This window comes from Falco punctatus (genome assembly GCF_963210335.1).
Source record: "Falco punctatus genome assembly, chromosome: 3".
NCBI classification, from domain to species: Eukaryota; Metazoa; Chordata; class Aves; order Falconiformes; family Falconidae; genus Falco; species Falco punctatus.
The window spans coordinates 71,526,068-71,539,709 of NC_137582.1; the positions used below are offsets into that span (position 1 = coordinate 71,526,068).

Sequence of the window (13,642 nt, forward strand, 5' to 3'; positions counted from 1 at the left end):
CAGAGGTAAAATCACTTCACTTAGGTCAGCAACTGCATTAGCTGCCTTTGCAGCAGCTCCTTCCTGGGAGCTCAGGGGATGAATTGTATTCATTTTTCACTCTGATCCCTAGTTCCTTTCAAGAATCACTGGCATTTCAGGATGCAGTCCCTATTCAGTAGCAATGACTTGCATACCATATTCTGAGATGCGAGTGTTTGCATTTGGCTGTATTAAAATGCATTGTGGATAAACAGAATCAGCCTACAGGGCACTCCAGATTGCTCCATTTCACTGTCTTCAGCATTATTTACCAGTCTTCTAAATTTTTATAACTTTGCAAATGTTATCACCAATGGCTTTGTATTGAACCTTGTTGCCTGTCAAGATCTTTATAAAAACCTTTATATTTAGCAGTGATTTTTCTAGAATTACTCTTTTTTTTTTTTATCATCACTTGACAAGTTCTTTACTTACAGAAACTCTGCACTACCATATTTCGTTGTGGCTTTTTAAAATCAGAATGTTGTGCTGCTAAGTTAAATGAATTACTAATACAAGTGAATTCCAGCTAAAGGTGGTAACTTCTCAGTGAGCTGGTTTCACTCCAAAGAGCATGATATTCCATAGAATGCTGCTAAGTGATGTAATTCATCCTTCTGATCAGCTTTTCTGGTATTTTGCTTGGGATGGATGTCAGTCTCGCCATCCAGTGGTTAGCTGGACCATTATGTTTCCCTTCTCTGAAGATTGTCATATAGCAGCTGTCTTTCAGTCGCTTGGATTTCCCCAGTGTTCAGAGATTCCTTACGACTTAATGTCAGCAGTGATTAAAAGCGTCGGACATAAGAAAGTGAATGATCATGGTCCACATCTGCCCTTTCCCAGCAATTCTGTTCCTTTCAGTCCCGGTTCTCCTCCTCCTGCAGTTCCTCAACCTTGTAAGCCCCCTCTTCTGCTGCTGGAGGGGTGGAAGGTTGCTGCTTTTAGGTTTATCTTTGTCCTCACTCAAAGACGGAGAGAGCATGTGAGGACTCTCATTCATGTTACAGAGAGAAAAAGAAAGGAAAGAACACAACTGTTCTGAGCAGCTGAGTGCCATCCCCCCATTTTCTTCCTGTTTCCCATTCCCACGTGAGGCTGGTGGGCTGGCAGGGGCAGGAGCCCCCAGCCTCCTGCCGCAGTGGTGACGGGCTGTTCTGCCCCAGTGGTGCAAAGCAGAACTCACAGATGATCAGAAGAGGGCACAGTCCAGATGGGACCATGAGTGTGTGCTCTTCTCCAATTTCTAAAATAAATGCTTTCTTGGTGTATGGTTCTGTGCAGCTCAACAATTTCAAGTGCTATTTTCAACCATATTTTTAGGACCATTAGCTATGGTTCTTCTGATTTTGTCTTTATTCCCCTATGTAGAGGAATGAAGGCAGTGGGTTGATCAGCATTGATAACATGCAGCTGTGGCCTTGCCTCAGAGGCAGTGGGTTGATTGACATGGATGATGTGCAGCTGTAGCTCGTTCCTGCAAAGTGGTTAAATGGCTCTGAGGACTGTGGGGTGGTTGGTTGGTTGGGGTGGTAGGGGTAGTGTGGTCTTGTTTCTGGAGGAAGGAGACATAGCACTGGTAGTTGAATCTGACTGATGGTAAAAACTTTGTTGTGGCATATTAGTTTGTGCTAAAACAACTGGTGCCCGACATAGCTGAGACAAGCGGGAGAACCTGTGACCCATAACAGATGCTGTGAGAGGTGAGCTGTTGATGACTGATCAATATGGGTGTATTGAAATATTTATTGTCCATCTTACCTCAAATGGCAACTTTTGGTGCCTAGTGTAGATGGGGACTAATTGATATGGGTGCAGAAGAAGAAAATTCTATGTTAATAATGCTTATAGATCTGTTTGAAAAAAGAAGCATAAAGTATAACAGGAAGGCAATAAAAACTTTGCTAGGATGGTGCAAAGTAAATGATGTGCTAGTTATGCTGAAAAATGTCTCCAGCAAAATGCTGGAAAAATACTTTTTGAGGCTGCCTCAAGGGGGGATAAAATTGCAACAACATTGCTAACAACATGGAGATTAGTCTTAGACTTACTAGAACAATTAAAAGTGGACAGGGAGACAAATTCTATATTTGCAATGCTTATGGATATATTTGAAAAAAGGGGTAAAATATGGTAAAATGGCAGTAAGAATTCTGCTGGTATGGTGTAAAAGTATGATTTGCCAGTTACAGTGAAAAAGGTTTTCAGCATTCAGAAATGGCAAAGCATTGGAAAGGTACTTTTTGAGGCTGCCTTGAGGAGAGACAAAATTGTTACAGCCTCGTTAACATGGAGATTGATCATGGATTTTCTAGAGCAATCAGAAGTGGACAGAGAGACAAACCCTATATCAACAATGCTAATCAACCCACTGCCTTCATTCCTCTACACCTGTACATTCATTCTCAAAATCATTTTATCTGCATGCCATTATTGGCATTAGCGGTAGCAGCAGAAGCACCTCTTGGCTGCACACAGATCTGGGGTGCTGGTGTGCAGTCGCTGAGGCAGTGCTTCATACCATGTTGCTGTGGTAACCCCTTGTCCTAATTCTGTAGAAAGTTCCTGTAGAAAGCCTGAAGAGTGCACGGTTTATTCGTACTTGATGCAAGTGCATGATTCTCTTTCTTTTTCAGAGAATGGAAATAAATCTGTTCAACGCTCTTACATTTTACACAGTTCTGATGTACAGCCATCTCTATCTAATAAGCACTGTACACATTTTTTAGACTTTTGTTCATAATGTTCTAAAAAGCATACTATCTTTTCTCTTTAGCGCTGCAACTTGCGAATTTTCCTTTGGGCCTTTATCTTTCTCAACCAGCATTTTACACGTCATAAATTCTAGCTCGTATTGTTTTCTGTTTATTTCCTGGTTTTCAGTTGTTTGAATACTGAGGCCTTTTTATTTATTTCTATTTGCTGTCACATATTCATCAATTGAACCAGAATGAGTTTTAAAACAAAGTGGTCCTTCTGGGAAATTGAATGAACTCTTAACTTCCAGTTTTCAGTTGAATTATGCTGTCCAAGTCTTTTTCCTCCTTGTAATTTTGCTCATGAAGACAAGAGAAGGGAAGTCTAGCATGTGACACAGTTTTGAAACATGAACTATGAGTCATGGATTCATATTATGGATGGGAAGGACTCAGAACACAAGTATTACAATATTGTATTGGGTTTGTGTGGCGAAGTTTTGGGGGTGGGGTAGGGGCTGCAGGGGTGGCTTCTCTGAGAAGCTTCTAGAAGCTTCCCCCATGCCCAAGGGAGCCAATGCCAGCAGCTCCAAGGCAGATGTACTGCTGGCCAAGGCTGAGCCCCATTAGTGAGGTGGTAGTGCCTCTGGGGTAACGTATTTAAGAAGGGTGGGTGGGTGGGAAATTGCTGCAGCAACTGCAACTCGAGAGGAGTGAGAGTATGTGAGAAACAACTCTGCAGACATCCAGGTTGATGCAGAAGGGGGAGGAGATGCTCCAGGCGCAGGAACAGAGATTCCCCTGCAGCCCCAGGTGAAGACCCTGGTGAGGCAGGCTGTCCCCCCGCAGCCCGTGGGGGTTAGTGGTGGAGCAGATATCACTGCAGCCCCTGGAGGACCCCACATGGGAGCAGGGGGATGCCCAAAGGAGGCTGCGACCCCTGCGAAGCCCGCGCTGGAGCAGGCTTCTGGTAGGAGCTGTGGACCCACAGGGGAGCTGTGGTGGAGTACTCTGTTCCTGAAGGGCTGCACCCCGTGGGAGGGACCCGTGCTGGAGCAGGGGAAGAGCGTGAGGGGTCGATGCGTGATGGACTGACTGCAGCCCCCATTCCCCGTCCCCCTGTGCCACAGTGGGGGAGGAGGTAGAGAATTCACAAGTAAAGTTAAGCCTGGGAAGAAGGGAGGAGTGGGGGGAAGGTGTTTTTAAGATTTGGTTTTGTTTCTCATTATCATATTCTGATTTGATTGGTAATAATTTAGACTTTCCCGAGTCCAGTCTGTTCTTCCTGTGATGGCAGCTGCCGAGTGATCTCCCTGCCCCCATCTCGACCTACAAGCCTTTCATTATATTTTCTCTACTGTGTCCAGTCAAAGAGGGGGGAATGGTAGAGCAGCTTGGTGGGCACCTCGCATCCAGCCAGCATCAACCCACCATAAATACAAAGAAAATACCTTTTAATATAAGGTCTCACAAGAAACTTCAGCAATTCTTTTATCATCTTCACACCACTTCAGCTTCCCTCTGCAGCAGAAAACCCACCCAGGGTAGATGAAATCTTAAAAACTCTCGGACTGTTGCAAAAAAAGAGCTTGTAGACTAGACTAACCTGACAAGGTCTTTGAAGGTGGCAAGAAGGCTTTAAGTGAAGGCGGTGGGATACTCAAACTTTCTTAACCTGGAGTGGTATTTATTGCACTGTGTCATATCCCTCATAGACTTTAGCCAGACAGTTCACCCATCTGATGTCATATGAAATCATCCTAGTAATAGTGAAAAAAATGGTTTTGTTTATTTCTGGAAGAACTTTATACCTGACGCTGCACCAATGGAGAATGACTGGTGTTTCCACCATCAGCTACAATTGAGAGAAGGCGACTACTGACCTATTTGTCTGCTCCCTGTACTATACATCATTTTTAAAAGAATTCTCAAGGAAGGAACCATTAATGGCTGTGGTTAGTTGTGTAATGGAGTAAAAATGGAGATGATTTTGACAAAGTAACCTGATAGCTTTCTATTGATACGATAACTGATTTTCTAGATGAGGGAAATACAGTGGACCTAATCTATCTCAATTTAGTGAAGGCTGCTGTGCTGCTGAGGACTAGTAAAGAATTAAAAGGGTTAGGGGAAGGAACTGGGTCAACAGCATATGCTGAAAGAAAAATGACTGATCAGGGAGGAAACTGCATGCAGAGTTCCTCAACTATCAGTTTGGAGACAATCATATTTTTACTAAGAAATTTCATGCAAAACCAGAAGCATACTGATAAATTTAGTTGCTTGTGCCATCAATAGAGAAGAGGATACAATTCTCACGTAACAAAAATGAACTGGAGATTAACTGTATGAATGGGATGGTTAGGCACTTTGGCACTATAAAGTTAATTTCCTCCATAAACTGTGCGTTTATTGGAAGTTATGCATGAAAACAGAGAACTGTGTATTAGGTGACCACAGGATGACTGTGAATTATGAATTTGGTAACAGTTATGAAAAAGGAAAATTCAAACAAGAATCAAGTGAAATAATTCCCATAAAGAATTAGTCTTTTCAATAAATATGTATATATATCTGCACATATGAAATACTTTTAGATTTTACTTGGTATGCTGTGCATGACTATGTTTATCCATGCTTTAGACAGATTGACTGACGTGAGAAAATAAAGGTTCTTAAGGTGAGAGGAAGAATAAAGAGTTTGTAACATGAGAAGGGAATAAAAGAGTTTGGGTTGTCCTAGAATAGAAAAATGAAGGCTGACCGAAGATATGACAGCTATTTAAAAATATGCCAATGAGTAAACACAATGGAGGAGGAAGAGCTATTTAAACTAAAAGACAATGTTGGCAGAAGAACAAATGAGCATAAAATGACCATGAACAATTTTAAGCTGGAAAGTAAAAGGTTTCTAGTTATCAGAAATCTGTCTTTCAATGAAAAGCAAAGCTCCTCTAAAGTTTTTAAATCAAGTTCACTAAGTTTATGATTTCTATTAGATGATGTATGTGTCTTTAGTAGCATGGGATTTGATTCAGTGACATAGAAGTTTCCCTTAATTTTACGATCTTGCACAAAGCAGCAAATACTCTTAAGACAGAGTAACCTCTCGGGCAGGGTGCACCCACCACTCAACAGCACACAGCAGGACTAAAATACTCTTAGACAGAAAAGCAAGAGACTTCAATATTCAGCTAGTCTCCGGAAAATTTAAACAGGCTGAATGCAAAGACTTGTTTCAGAGCTTGCAATGTCTCTAAGGCTAACTTGCTTAAATAGAGCAATAATAAGGTGAAATTTTGTCTGAAAATTGTCACCTGCATTAGGTCCTAGTGCTAGCCACAATACTGTGTGAGTTGCCAGCAGTTATACCCTTCAGCCTTTGAAAATTGGGATTTGAGGACCTGGAAAAATGCAGATTTAAATAATTGCATTCTACTTATCACAGTGTCAGTAATGGAAGACAATATTCCTGTGTATTAAAGCTGTGAAATCCTCCCTGCAGAAGATGATGGGTAGTAGTATTCATTCTTATTTGCTTAGCTGAATTTAAAAGTGAATATACAAGGAAAAAAGTATTTTGGATTCCAGCAAACAGGTTGTATTTTATACCCATTTTTATACCATGTATTGTATAGTAGGCTTAATTTGAAAAAATGAAAATTGAATATAAACATCAATATTCTAATAATATTAAGGTAGGAAATTAGAGTAAGCTTTCAGCTTCTATATTAACTAATGCCACCGTGCTTTTTAGTGTTGTTGAATGTGACGCTCCAAGAACATTTTCTTCAGTTGAACTTTCTTGGTGCTGTCATCTTGAGCAGCTGTATGAAACACAGAACCCTCTAAACTAAGAAACCTATTCCTTTTGTTTTTCAGCATCAAAACAATGATTCCTCCAAGGGAATGCCTATATGCTGGGAGGAAAAGGAGGAAACCCATTCAGAAACAGTTAAGTATCATATTCATTAGGAGGCATCTCCCTCTGAATGTGCTACAAATGAGGTACAAGAAAGACTCCCTTCCTTCTGTGGACCACTGACACAGGAGAGACCTAATCTCTTTCTCTGCAGTGAGAAACCCCTGGCTGGGGGGCTCACTCTTCAAGACCGGCTGTGGGAAGGATGCTGAGCATGGGTCAACCCATCCTTAACCATCTCTAGGTGTCCCAGGAGGAGCCCACTGGTGGTTGTGGTGTGTAGCAGGGTGTGCCGCTGTGAGAAGCGGAGGACAGCGCTTTTTCTCAGGCAGAAGATCCTGGTGGACTAAATGTCAGCTGGGCAACAGGCCAGAGGGGTGGCTGCCACCTCTGTGCCTCTGTTCCCTGCCACCTGGTCAAGGAGCCTTTTGAGAAGCTGTGTGTTGAGTGGCACCAGTGCGCTGGCATGGTGCTCCCCCCTTCACTGTTCCTTGGCTTAGCCTTGCTTGGGGCATCGCAAAGTCCAACATGTGCGAGCCTGGAAAGTGGGTCAGTTCAGCCAACTGAAAAGCAGGCTGGTGACTCACTTTCTGCAGAAAGAACGCATCATTTTCAAACCACTATTTACTATGGGATCACTTTCATTAGGAGAAAAGTGGGAGAAAGGAATTGTATGTGTGAAGGCAAAGCAGAAAATGAAAAAGAGCAGTGGGAATTTGTTACTACAAGATCCTTGAAATGGAAGGGAGATGTTGAAATGGGAGGGGGAAAAGGTTGCTATCACTCAAATATAAAATGTTTTCCAGATGCTATAAACCACGCTGTGAAATGAAGCTTTTGAATATAATCATCCCACATCTTCTGTGTTACACTTGATTATATGGTTATGAAACACACATTTTTACTGTGTTAAAATTATGAACTAGCACTGGTGGCCTTCACAGACAATTTAAGGATGAGAAGGTAACTAAAATAGATTTCCCTATTTTCAGTTGTTCAGAACTTCTAAAAATAACCCACTTGGCTTAAAATTGTATATATTGGTCTAAAGTCAAAAGGGAGTTTCTCTGAGGGAAATCTGTTGATTTTGTTTGGACTTTGGAGAATATTTGCACATGAACCACTTGTTCCCACTTAAAATATTTCTTTTAGTGTGAAATACATCATAGGTGATGATTTCAATAGACAAAAATAATGACATAAGAAAATTTTCTTCCTGCAAAACCTCAAGTGTTAAATCCAAAACGTATGTAACATTTCTGCATTACTGTGCAGGTAAGGGATGTAAGCGTTTAACTTTAAAACTGCATGAGGTATGGAACCGCTCCAGTACGTGAAATTACCTCTGTGCAGAACTGTTTATGGCTTGTAACTCTTTTGAGAAAGAAGGGAGAGTTGCAGTTACTTTGAGGAACATATGTGCTAGCTAGAACTCTCAAACATGACTTCTACATAAATGCAATGGTTAAGAAAACTACTTGCTAACAAAGGATGGAACTGTCCTCGTTAGCCCTTCTGGAGTTCTGCCTTCAAATCGGTTCAGAACCAAATTCTCACTTACTTTGACCTTGGGAGGCACTGCAGCTAATCCTACCTTGAAATTAGCTTTGCCGTGAGATTGCAGTACAGGTTCCTGTGCATAAGCTTATCCAGCCAGTACATAGACAATTTTGATCAAGAAACCTTGTTTTGGTTAAAGGGAATCATTTGGATTATTAGAACACTGAGCTCCCCCCACTGAAGACAGCCTCTATTTTCTGTGGTTAGTTACTTACCGCTTGCTGAGGATGATTTCTCAGTTCTTAGCAACACTGGTCTCTTCCTCAAACCTTATCTGTTTGTGGGCTTGGTCTCTGGTAAGCCTTTCCTGTGCTCATTCCCTCACTCGGGGACTTCCTAACTCTCATCTAAAGAGCTCCAAATGTCCAAGACAGACGGGCTGACAGAGCTCCTTTCACGGTCTATCCTTCAGTCCTACAGAACTTACATTTCAGGACTCTGAGGTATCCTTGCTATTATGTTGCCTCAAATCATTTGTCTTGAATTTAGAAGGGTAGACAAAGCCTATTAACTAAACAGTATATTTAACCGTGATTTTGATCTGTCGTACCATTTTTGTTACAGCTTTTTTCCTTGTTTGATAGCACATAGCGTTTTCCTCCACAGCCTTGCTCTACTTTTTCTCCTGTCATTCTGATAATAAATCATGGTAGATGCCCCCCACCTGTTCTGGGTGGGCTATTTATTCAGTTGAAAAAACCTAATTTTTCACCCGAAAAATGTTGATGGGAATTCTTTGGCCAGTTCTAGTGAGGATTCCTCTCTTCTTAACTTTAATTGCCTCTAGATTTTAACTTTCTTTTGACACAGGAAAAAGTCAGCTCAGGTGCCAGCCTGAGCAGGATACTTGAATTTTTGTAGGAATTCATGAATTAGTCCTTTTGAAGGTCAGGATTTAAAGGAGAGAGTTGCACCTTTGCCCTCTGCAGAGGGCAACTGGGATGTTCACATCTACCCATACTCTGTGCATGCCAGGAAGCCAGCTCTCTGCCTTTCTGTCAGATTTTTGTCATCAGGCTGTCAAGCCAGGTGGTGAACCTGCAGCTGGCTTTTAATCCAGGATATCGCAGAATAATATTGCTCATTATGTTCATGGTTTTCCAGACACAGAAACTCTATTCTGAGGTAGTTCTACAGAACAATGATGAAAATCTATGGAAAAGTTCCATGGAAGAATGCAGATATCCACAAGACCATGGAAGAATATGTGGAAAACTTGTTTTACTGTGAGGAGCTAATATGTTTCGGTAGTCTTCTCTATGCAGAACTAGGAGAGACTATCTTCATTAGGTTGCTGTTCTTCAAACAATACATTGGGTTCAAGTTCTACTTTTATACATGCATGTAAATAAATCCCTCAAGCTGTTCTCCTTTTGCCCCAGAAAGCTTCCAAACAAGTCCCATTAGATGTGGTCTACACTAAAGAATTTTAGCTTTTATGGACTCAATTCAAACACCTGGAGCTTGGACAGATGGAAAAATTTCCATCAGATATGCTTTTCAGCCAGAGAACCTGAGTTTTGACTAAAGGAAATGTTTTCTACCAAGTGTTTGTTTCCTGTGGAAATCTAACATTTTACTGGCAATTCAAGCATCTGAAAGCTAAAGAGGTCTCGTTTTTAACCTCAAACTAATATCACTGTGCTAAAATGAATACTTATACTAGAAATGCTGAGGCAATGCTTCAATAGAATTACCGTTTGAGAGCTTCAGCCACTTCTTTGTCTGAAACCCTGGCATCTTATAAAACTCTCTCCCTCCACAAAACATTTCTTGTAATGTTTTACAGCTCTTTACAGGCAAGCTACAGCTGCCCTAGCTCTGAGTGTGTCTGTAACTGCTTCAAACTGCCCACTTCAGCCAGAACTGTACCAGTGCCAGGGTAAACAGAGACCTCGGGAGGTGCAGCTCTCTCCTGATTCCTAGTTCTCACTTCAAGGCCCTCTGTGGCACAGCCCTTTCTCCTACTTGGTATCACACTATCCCACCTCTCATCTGCTCTGCTGGTGTGATCTCTTCTTGACTGTTAGTTCTGTTTTCATCTTTCCTTGCGGCGAAGACCCAGAAGAGGTAGAAGGAGGCAAAGGCCCCCTTTCTCTCAAACTGCTTTCTCTTGTTCAGTCCTTTTGGTTTGTGGGAGATGGTGAACATCTGCACGTATACAGCAGGCACTGGAGCTCAGCTCTGCCAGGGTACCTGTGCAACTCCCAAGCACAGCTCGGTGGCTGTGGGTGCTGGTCAGTAAGGTCATCATCATCATTTTGCTGTTATGTTGCATTTATCCTATCTGTTGCATCTCATGGTCTCTTTCTTCTCTTCTTACTGAAAGCTTGCCATCATAATAAATGATTAGATTTTTCTCAGGTTAGGTCATCTGCTGGTTGAACACTTCAGCATACTTTAAAAACTTACTCAGAGAGAGCTTTTTGTTAACAGGGTAGGGCTCCCACAGAGGGTAGTGAACAGCCGGCGGAGCAGTAGCTGCAGGAAATTCCTCTGCAAGCTCACCAAACTGGTTTACACTAGTGGTGGTCTGTGTGTCATGGGCACACTGAATCATTACCGTGCAAATGGCTCAATGCCTTACGTTCTACCGAAACAGAAAATATTCTCTGCACTAGCTCCCACACTCAGTTCCTACTGAATGGGGACTGGTGGTAAGCATCTTGTACAGGTGCAAATACTTGTTACTGCTGAGCAGAATTCGGACTGTTTAATGATGCAAAGAAGGAAATGCCAACTTCATTAATTGCTACTTTTCTGTAGTAAGTGTTGTATGAAAAGCAGGGTAAAAGGTATCATAGAGTGAGTGCTGCGTCTGTGTTCCGACCTAGTTTACACAGATTGAGAATCCAGAGTTTAACACAAACACAACAAGCACCATCCACTTTCAGCTCAAAATAAGGGCTAAAATCGCCATTTGCCTCAAAGCAGCCCATGGAAGATTTTCCTTGCCTGCCCTTTTCTGTTTATGGATAGCAAAGCTAGCCTTTCCATGGAACTTGCATTGTTTTAAATTGCATCCACTTGGCACCTAATTACCATTTACATCAAGCCCCTGTTTGTTTGGATTCACTCCCTTACTGAATCATTTCCTTGAATTTTCAGGAAGACTCTGTTCTTAACTTTCTCTTGTAGTCTTTTTACACTGTTCCCTGCAATCTCCAGAAAATTGTTCCTTGTGCTCAGTACAAATGCAATCCCCATAACTGCCTCAAACCATTCCGTTCTGGTACACAACAGTCACTATTTTGTGTAGTAAATAGGCTTGAGCAATTTCTATTTCTCTTCCGTGTTGGTATTGACAGTTTTTACCCCTTGAACTCATCAGTCTAACTTTCCTCATGGGAATTAATTTTTTTTCTGTCATGAATTGCTTCCTTGCTTCAGCTGGTTTGTCAGATGTAAAGAGCAATTAGTAAAAGCTTATGTTCTATAGCTTCTGCTCAACTACAGACTATGTTCCCATAAAATTACTCCTCTCCACAGGTCACATACCCTTTTGCTGCCGCAGTGAGGATGGCTGAGCTTCACAGTTTTCTTCAAGGAATTAGTGCCCAATATGTACACCCTTTTTTGAAAAATAGTTAACTCTGGAAAAGTGAAGAGTATTCCTTCTTTGTTGATTACGTTATTTGTTCCATGTTTGTTCTCTCTAATAGGGGAAAGTTATTTATTGATCCAAATCAACAAAATCTCCCCCATGTCTTCGAAAGCAACTCATTGTGTTATTGAAGGGTCATGTATTGGTAATTCTGAGTGAAAAAGCAGGAATTATGTTTTTTCACTGATACCTGCCTCAAACATTTTTTCATTCATTCTGTCCATAATTTTGTCCTGTTAAAATGAAGTGAGGCTCTCAAAAGTAGCAATGAATTTTTCAAACCTAATGTACAAAACATTGATCTTTTAAAAACTAATTCCTAAAGCACAGCATTTTTTTTTTATAACACTTACAATGATAAATTAATATTGCACTTTTAGGAAGGGGACATGTAAATGTTGTAATTTAACCCTTTAACCACCTTGTGAAATACTAATGCTCAAAAATTAAAATTATGATTGAAAAATACAGTAAATATGTGGAGCCTGGAAATGTAGTAGTAAAGTGCTACCAATACTTATTTTTACCCAGATTCTTCACTGGAGCACTAGCTAAGCTACATAAGTTTATGATCCTTGACTTAATGAGGGAAAAGTGGAAACTGTTAGCATGCCCATATTTCCCTTGCCTACCATTTCCCATTCTTGAGTATTTTTCCATCTTTTCGTCCTTGATTTGTCTCAATGTCTCTTTTTCTGGAGAAGGTGCCTCAGGAGGAATGTTTTGGGAGGAATATCAATGTTCTTAAGACAGAAACCAAATTATCTTTGTTATTACTAGTGTAGGCAGGAAAATATTAGAATGTTCACAGGACTTCTGAACTTGAGGAAAGAACATCTCTTCACCCTGCTTCCTGTACTTTTTAAAATCATATAGAAAGACAGGCTCTTTTCTTAATTGTCTCCTAACCCACAGGTTAACTGAGTCTTTAAATGGAGGGAACTAAGATGCTTTGAATTAACACAGTGGGTATTGAATGGGTTCATGCATTAGTCACGGTAATTCTCCTCTGTTGTTCTGACCCTAATTTGTACAACATAGATGAGAAATTGTGTTTCCTGGTATTGACTAGAACATGAAGATAGTACCCATTTCCCTAAGGTGAGAGTGTCCCGAGTAAGAGATCTCAGTTCTTCATCTGTTTTTCACTGGGCAGATGTGAAAAGAGAGGCTGATGTCCATGTCTTTGCACTATGGGTAATACTACAGGACAATAAATCTCTTTTTGACAAGGAACAGAAACTTTAAGGGTTTTCATAGAAGCTAGGTTAAATATGACTGTTATAAAGTAATTTCACATAGCACCTCAGTCTGCAGTTGTACTGTCTGGAGGTAAAACAGGTAATTGAAAATGTGTTCTCCACCACAGAAGGCCTGCAGTTGGGAATGAAAAATCAAATCCTTCGAAGAGACACAGGGACCGTCTGAACGCAGAGCTGGACCACCTGGCCAGCCTCCTGCCTTTTCCACCTGACATCATATCGAAGCTGGACAAACTTTCCATCTTGCGCCTTAGTGTCAGCTATCTCAGAGTCAAAAGTTTCTTCCAAGGTAGGTCTCTTTATTGCTGCTTTGTACTAAACCTAAAGTGAAATTAAGAAGTCATATTATTTTGGTAAAGAAAATAAAAAAGAAGTTCTATTATTAAACCTATTTTGTGCACAGGATGTTGCGTTGGAAATTTTGTGCATTTCTTCCTATGCTGTTTGTGTGTTTTTCAGCAAATAATGGGATAACTCCCGCCCTTCCTCAGCAGGCTCTAGGAAACAGGGAAACATGACTGCAAAAGCCCTAAACCGGCAAAGAGGCTGGGGACAGGTGTAGTACCTGTAGATACTT

At 41.1% G+C, this 13,642-nt stretch overlaps 1 protein-coding gene across 6 annotated transcripts in view; it reads left to right on the plus strand.

The window, feature by feature from the left end:
* The window catches only part of AHRR (aryl hydrocarbon receptor repressor), an 88,632-nt gene that overhangs the window by 12,488 nt on the left and 62,502 nt on the right, over positions 1–13,642 (plus strand). For 4 of the 6 annotated variants that reach the window (XM_080378585.1, XM_080378592.1, XM_080378584.1 and 1 more), the window contains exons 2-3: positions 6,600–6,671; positions 13,173–13,354. In XM_080378585.1, the coding sequence (XP_080234711.1) occupies positions 6,610–6,671; positions 13,173–13,354 (244 nt within the window). In that variant the 5' untranslated portion in view covers positions 6,600–6,609. Of the gene's footprint in view, positions 1–6,599; positions 6,672–13,168; positions 13,355–13,642 lie in introns of all 6 variants that reach the window. The other 2 variants (XM_080378587.1, XM_080378586.1) reach the window with 1 other exon arrangement.